The 7,849-nt window shown below is 32.0% G+C and overlaps 1 protein-coding gene across 1 annotated transcript; it reads right to left on the bottom strand.

Moving 5' to 3' along the window:
* Nucleotides 1-154: 154 nt before the first annotated feature.
* Nucleotides 155-6,325, bottom strand: LOC105139735 (dnaJ homolog subfamily C member 8-like). The gene is made up of 9 exons (XM_011046294.1): nucleotides 6,157-6,325; nucleotides 5,286-5,376; nucleotides 5,121-5,181; nucleotides 3,901-3,978; nucleotides 3,352-3,425; nucleotides 2,251-2,364; nucleotides 2,053-2,160; nucleotides 803-841; nucleotides 155-688 (listed from the first exon to the last, which is right to left on the bottom strand). The coding sequence occupies exons 1-9, from the start codon at nucleotides 6,252-6,254 to the stop codon at nucleotides 602-604; spliced, it is 750 nt and encodes a 249-aa protein (XP_011044596.1). The 5' UTR covers nucleotides 6,255-6,325; the 3' UTR covers nucleotides 155-601.
* Between the last annotated feature and the right edge of the window lie 1,524 nt (nucleotides 6,326-7,849).

The raw sequence follows: 7,849 nt of genomic DNA, 5'->3' as shown, positions 1-7,849 counted from the left end.
AGTCACAAATAAGCCTGGCATGCCAATCTATCTTACTTAATTCTGACATTGTAAGGATTAAAAAGAAAAGAAAACCCGAGGCATAACCATGTAAAAGGCGGTTCTGATAATTATCTTTCAGGGTAACCATTATTGCAGATTTTCAAGCATAGTGTTCCACATCCACATTACCAGCGTTGTTTCGTCAAGTCAAGCAAATGCCGCAATAATTGTAATTTCACACAAATACCGTAATAATTCTAATATTCACAGCACACAAAGAAGATAAGCATACGCCTGGCACATGTTTCATATGCTCAAGGGAAACTAAAATACATTAATAGCTAACCATTTAGCCTTCTAAAATCAGTAAAGTGATATATTGTGTCCGTAATTTTATCCTCTGACAATCGAGATCTGAAAAGCCTGACCGAGGATTTGGTTTCAACTGAAGGCATAAGACAATGCTCCGCGAAACCCTATTATCCACTATAATCGTGTCCTTTATACAGGCACGACTTGGACTGATACAATTTTAAACCTCCTTCCAGAGCTTCCTTCAACTCCCAGGAAACTCTGTTGTTAATGTCACAGCTATCAAGAGTAGACGATATCATGCCAATTAACCTCGCTTTACTGGCCTTTGAACATAAGACTTGTTGGGATCCTCGGTCTTGAGTTTAGGTGGTCGAATCTCTCCCTTTTTTCCCTGCAAACAAATTAAAAGGAAACAAAGTTTCACCCCTGGTTTTATTGCTTACTTGAAAAAAATAGTAGAAACTGTTTCTCATCTACGCTCAGCAAAATCAGTATATAGTCTCACCTTCTTTCCTGTCTTCATAAAATCTCTCCAGCTTGAAACCTGATGATGACCAACAATGGCAATAATAATCAAAGTGATGCTACATAATGATGTAAAGCTAAAAATCTCTAATTGGCAGAGCAAACACTTCTCAATATATATACCATTCTACTTTGAGGGAAGGCAGAAGGAAAATAATAAAAAATGTGATTCAAAGTATACACAAGGAAGACAACAACAAAAGCAGTGGTGTGCACGACTGCATGTAGATATCATAAACATCCACTCATCAACCAGGGAAACTGCAAATTTCTGATATTTTGTATTTGAGTTCTAAGACTTCAAAATGAATCATTGTAAATTTGCTGCTGATGTGGTTTAAATATGGACGTAGACTAAGACATGAAGATGAGCATGAATAACAAACTGCATAGCCCCTTTCTCATCTCTAATGGCCATGGTATGCCTCGTAAACTAAGTTTTAATGGTGAAAGGAACAGAATAGAGAGGTATTTTAAGATGGCCGGAAGCATCATTTAAATGGGTAAAAGTGATGATCTTCGCAGGAACCACAACATGCCAAATCGCATCTTATTTTCACTCCTTTGATCTAACAACTGGAGGACCTTATCACCTATGCCCATCCACATCCAGTTTTACAGTATAAAAGTTAATCAACCTTTTCAATTTTCTTTCATGAGTAGATCTACCAGCTACCAAGTGAATTTTATAGAAAGTTGCTATCAAAATTATTCGATCGGAAAAGCTCTAAACATTTTACTCTCCTGATTAGTATGTAGTAAAAATGACATGGGGAGATTTTCAAAAGACAAGAGAAAAGAATGGAGGGGATGATATCTTATATATGAAAAATCCAAACAGAAAATCACCTTTTGTTGTCTAGAAAACCTGTTTTCATTTTCAAAATAGTTCATGAAAATTAAATATATAAATAAATAAAGACAATAATACCACCAAACTTGTTTTATTTCTTTATTTCTTTCTTTTTTTTTTACAAAAAATAATAGAAAACCGCAATGATACAAAACAACAGCTTAGAAATATGAATTCAAATTTTATATGCAACAAGACATTACAATTCATGCACTTGTTGAACAATATTTGTCAAGAGCTTGGATCTATCAGATATTGTAACCCTTAGGCATTGGAAAATTGAACAAGCATATAATCAAGGAAATAAAGTTTAAACTCATAAGTTTCAAAGGTTCGCCAAAGGAAATTAAACTTGGAAAAAAAAAAGTAGAACAAACCCTCTTTTCTCTTGTTCCTTCCCACTGCTCCTCATGCTCACGCTTTCTTTTCCACATCTCCTTTTGTTCTTCTTCATCCTTCTTCAATCTACCTTCCTCTTCTGATATCTAAATGACAAGAAAGAGGATCATGAAAATGCACAACTTTAAACAAGAACACAGGTAGCAAAGGAGAAAATAACTGATCTTTCAACATACCCTCATCTGCATTTTCCTCCTCCGCCATTCTTGGTCGGTTAATATTTCTCGAACCTTCAATTTGAGCTCCCGCTGGAACTCCTCTGATTGTTCATATTGTTGATCATATTTTCCCTGTTCACATAAGAGGAAAGAATTCAACATATGACCCTCAAAATAAAAGGAGAAAATAGAGGCTCGGTTCCATAGATGGGCAAGTTGTGGTTGACAACAAATGCCAGTGCAGTAACTACTTTCTTTGAACCAAAAAACATAAATCCTTCAATAGGTACCAGGAACTCCAAACAAACATGGCAAAATAATTAAAAGTAAAGGATGCTAAATCAAGATTAATGAAACTATCAGATAGAAATTTTCTTCAGTATATTCACAAAGAATTCAGTAAATGTCGATTTGAGAAAAAAATTTCACTCAATTTGACTTCAAAATGGCAATAAACAATACAGGTAACACTTTAGGTCTAAGAGATGGAAGGGGGAGTAAGGAAGACAATATGGTAAGATGAGAATCAGCACTCAAATGAATACCAGCAACACAAATTCCACACTAAAAAAGATATTGATTGCATGTAAATTTTTAGCTTTTGATTTTTGAAATAAGTAATTTGCAAAACCACTGTCAATTCTCTTTTTTGAAGCTAAGGCAATCATTGTTTATTCTCTACAAGTATTGTTTTACCTTGAGAAACTTTAGCAACAATGATAACATTTTTTTTAGTAGCATTTTATTTAAGGTAAATGCTCAACATTGCCTAGGGCATAGCAAAATCACAAGAGCTACCCACAAGTTTCTGGCTTTGATCAATAACTCTTCAGATTTTCTACTGCCAAGTAAAACTTGACAGACACCTCTCATTTTAAGTGTTTGACAACTAGAAGGAATTGAGAAAGTTTTGCAGTGACTGTAGTTACCAAATCTTCTCTGTTTTTTTTTTGGGATAAATTGGGGAGATGGGTGTTGAATATGTAATTTAATCATTTGCTCGAAACCTCTAGTATCCAACCTAAAAGATATTTCATGTTAATTCTACATCAAGAATGATCCATTGGCACAAATACAAGAAGCAATCAATGACAAATATTTAATTAAAACCTCACAGACCTCGTCAACCAATGACTTTATTTTGGAGGCTGTATCTTTCTTCAACTGCTTCTTTCTCTTTGCTCGAAGTTCTTCTGCAAATTCCAATTACATTATTTATAAGCTCTTCATAAAAATCAATTTGAAAAATTAAAAAAAAAAAGAAGAAAAGAAAGAATAGACAGTGTGAACAGATATGCTGAAATTCAACATCAGGAATGCACTAATTCAGCATGCAGAGGACAATAAACATAGAAAACACAATGCCCATGCTTTTGGATATTTCAGCATGTACCCCTTCAAATGTGGCTACAGAAGTAGCAATTCTCATATCAACTTGGAAAATGCAAATACATCTTAATTAAGGACCAAATGTGTCTGCCACATAAGACAGATGATACATACACGATATATGCTCTAGCAACAAAGAAAGGGGATAGGAAAATAAACAAGATGCATAAACAAACATGAAATCACCATTAACATTTGCCTTTTTGTTTCCACAAAAAATCATATGCAATCCATTAAAACATTAGGGGGAAAGTAAACCATCAAATCTCTAGCACTAACCTTTTGCTGCATTAACCTGGGTAAGAACATAATCTCTTTCTTGTTCTTCAAGTAAGAGTTGCTGGGCTTTTGCCAATGCTGCTCACAAGTTAATGATGCCAAGTGAGTGAGCCATTAAAGTATGCTTCCAGAAGAAAAAAATTTCCAAGTTATGTATCAATACTTAATGCACCCATATGGTTATGATTGTTATTCCTTATCTGTTCACATGATACATGGATTACCAATCAAAAAGCCATCCGGAAACAGTTCATCACAAATTACAAACAACCATCAAATACACAACACATTGGAATGATAGTCTCCTTAAAGATCAGAGTTAAGTCGAGCATAGCATAACCAAAGTCTAAAACCTGTAACAGCGCCAGTGAGGTCATTCTTCAATTTTCTGATTTTCTGCTTTAGACCAATTCATATCACTTGCAATCCTTTAAGTCTTCTGGCACAATAACTCTCTTGCATCACTGTGGCTAAAAGACAGAAGAATATTTTTGTGGAGGTAGATCACATCTATCTTAATTTAATCTCAATAGGAAGTATATTCTTAATTATTTCCTAATTTTCATCTTTTTGAAGAAGGAGACTTATTGTTTGTCAGTTGTGTTTGTCAGTTGTGCATATAGCTTCTAAGAGCTTTACCAAAGGTCCAAGGCTAGTCTTCCATAAAGCAATAAGTTTATCTGGATACAAAATCTAACATTTTCAGGTCCATTTTTCAACCACAACACCAAGAGAAAATCAAATTACCATAAATATGCCATCATTTACTATCTCCTCTTTACTTCAAATCATGATGCACCTTCACACTGCCAGTTTCATTATGCCGAAGAAATCATATCACTGCGAATTATAAAAATTACAACTTCCTGTAATTTATCTACACTTCATGTCTGGAAATAACAGTTGCTATTGCGTTAGCCAGGTTTTCTCAATATGTACAGTTCTACTAATATGATGGATTGAGCTAAGTTCACGCTAGGCTGGATCTGGATCGAGTTTGGTTTAAAATATTTGGCCAGATACAGTATTCCAGGTCTAAACTTGATTTGTCCAAAACATGGCAGAAGACCTTAAGTTGGAGTTGACATCTTTTCAAGTCAACGCAAGAATTTGTATTTCCAGTTTGTGAAAAGAAAATCAATATGATAAAAGATAACGAGCCAGTCACAATATTCATGTTCTCACAAACCATGCAAGATATAATGAATAGAAAAATTTACCACCAAAAGCTTCTTTTGCTTGTGGATGCTTGCACTTATCAGGATGAACCAACAAAGATAACTGCATGAAATTACACACAAAGCATGTGAAATTGTGAATAAGTTGCTAAATAATGAACACAATAGTAAAACAGTAAATCCCATCACCTAGAAGAGAATAATTACCTTACGATACTGCTTTTTGACATCCTCTGGAGATGCTTCAAATGGTAAATTTAGATATTCAAATGGGTTTAACTTGAAGCATGAAAGAATCCTAAAGAGTTATAAAATTTTTCCAAGGAGACAAAAATAAATTAGAACAGAAATAGAATGAGAAGTTTCCAATTTAAACATTACACAAGGAAATAGTATCTAAATAGCATCAAATGCTATCAAATGGATTTCCTTCCCTTCCCTTCCTCACCAATGACATATTTGCTTCTATGATAATGCAAATCAGTATAACTTATTGAGATGAAAGATGGAGATGAATCAATCAATGGATACTTTTCAAAATACTAAATAAAAAAAAAAACAAAGAAGAAGAAAACTTTACAAAAACCCTGAGTTGTTTCAAGGGTTTCTCAATGTAGAAGATTTCAACTCTTTTTTGTTCAACTTCTCCAAATTTCCTAAACCATCTCTTTCTAAACATTCCAATGGAGCATTATTTTACAACAGATTACGATGATATGTTCAAAGATCATTCAATCACTGAAATAATATCATCGATCTTTAAAAATTAATTAAATGAATTCAAGTAAATCAAATGTTTATTTCTCAAAAATTAACATTACATGAGTGAATTAATAAATTGAAGTAAAAAAATAATATTCAAGCACAAAATTCACAATTTAATCTCTATAATTAACACATCAAATAATCAATCGATCGAAAAGAAGAGAAAAGAAAAGAAAAGGCAATATCCAAATCACAGGCAAGTAGATAGATACAGTTTTGGTTCAAAATCATAAACCCTAATTAAAACGCCAATTACGATTCAAATGCATGTATATACACATAAATAGAATTAATTAATTACAGAGAGAGAGACCTGGTGACTTCGTTATCTCGCTCGACTTCGCTGACTTCAGCGAAGAAGCTCTTGAGAAGCATATCATCGTAGGCGGTGGTGGAGCTTGCTTCTCCCATAGCGCTCGCTTTTAGCTGCTTTTACTCTCTCTCTTTCTTCCCCGCTGTATGGTCGTTCCCTTGTTTCGTGCTTCTCTATCTATCTTTTCTAGGTTTTTCGTTGGTGGAGGTCCCTGTGATTCAGTGATTGAGTCATTTTCGACCCTATGGTTCCACAAAATGCAATTGAATCCTTTTAATTTTAATGCAAAATTAGTTTCTTCTAATAACATTTTCGAAACCTTGAATTCTTTTAATGGAAACTAATATTTGGAATTATTTTGAAGGTTAAGAATTGAATTTTAAATAAAATTTAATCTTTAAAAATTGTACACAAATAAATTAGAAGTTAACCCCTTTGATCTATAATTTCAAATAAAAAAATTTAATATTAAAACTAGTTTTTTTAAAATAGTTATTTACCCATATCCTTTTTTTTAGAGACATTTGAGAAAATAAAATGAAGGGTATGGAAGTAATATAAAAAGCAAAATTATTTAAATTCTATCTCTTCTAAAATATAACTTCAACTTAATTATAAATTGGATTCAATTATAGCAGGGAATTTATTCCAAACAACCTCTAATAAATATGAATCCAATGAAAATTCTTTATGTTATATTAAATAATAAATAACAAATAACAAATATATTAAACTTAACCTAATTATAGCTTGAGTCATAAGTTATGTGATTTAATTTGATTGATTAAAATGATATTATTTTATAAAAAAATTAAAATAATATCATTTTAAAAAAATTATATATGAATTTATACTGGATAAGTTGATTTATTGAATTAACTTTTATTCAATTTTTTTAAAACCTAGGCTGAATTAAAATTTTGATTAATCCACGGAGCTAAGCCATATCAAGTTTAATAATACTAATAAAAATTATTTAAGTAATGAATACCAGATAAATCCAGTATAAATATCAAAATTAGATAATAGGTAATGCAAGTAAATTAATTTTGGTTTCCAATAAAAATATACTAGAAATGTGACAAATGAATAGTCATCCATAATTATTTTTTCAATTTTCTTTTAACTAATCTCCATTAAGTTAACGGTACAACACCAGAAAATTTAGCAAATTATCATTTTTAATAATAATTGACCTAGGGAGAGGTTGAATTTGTTATAAATCCAAACTATGAAGGACCCAATTGTGGCTATAGTTTAAAATGAGTGACTCAATGAACAATAGGGACCTCTTAATTTCGAAAATCCAACACTTATATTTTCTTCCTCCTCCAAATATTTTGATGACTCGTAATTTACGGCCTCGTAATTCCCGGCCGGAAAAAAAAAAAAAAAACTTCATACAATATTGTCATTATTGGACCGAACATAAATCCAATTGAGGTCGCGGATTTGCTGTGGAAATCTGGTGTTCGGTTCCTTTTGTAGAGATGGCAGCGAGTAGACATTGGTGGGGTTTATTTATATTTATACCTTATAAATTATTTATGAAGTTAAAAAAATAGATATTTATTTTATTCATAAGAATTGAGGTATTTTTATTATTATTCATTTTATAACTATTAACTATTAATTAATAAAATATAAAATAATAATATATAAAATTGAAGTGTATGTGTGTGTAAATATATTA

The sequence above is a fragment of the Populus euphratica genome, unplaced genomic scaffold, assembly GCF_000495115.2.
Source record: "Populus euphratica unplaced genomic scaffold, PopEup_1.0 scaffold122.1, whole genome shotgun sequence".
In the NCBI taxonomy this organism is placed as follows: domain Eukaryota; kingdom Viridiplantae; phylum Streptophyta; class Magnoliopsida; order Malpighiales; family Salicaceae; genus Populus; species Populus euphratica.
This window is presented reverse-complemented; position numbering and strand designations above follow the sequence as displayed.

Bases quoted from the DNA above. Each gene is read 5' to 3' on its own strand.
- LOC105139735 (XM_011046294.1), bottom strand. From the start codon at position 6,254: ATGGGAGAAGCAAGCTCCACCACCGCCTACGATGATATGCTTCTCAAG. The intron at 3,979-5,120 runs GTAAATTTTTCT...ACTTGTGAGCAG, and splicing joins AGCAAAAGAAGCTTTTGGTG to CATTGGCAAAAGCCCAGCAA. The intron at 689-802 runs GTGAGACTATAT...ATTTGTTTGCAG, and splicing joins TTATGAAGACAGGAAAGAAG to GGAAAAAAGGGAGAGATTCG.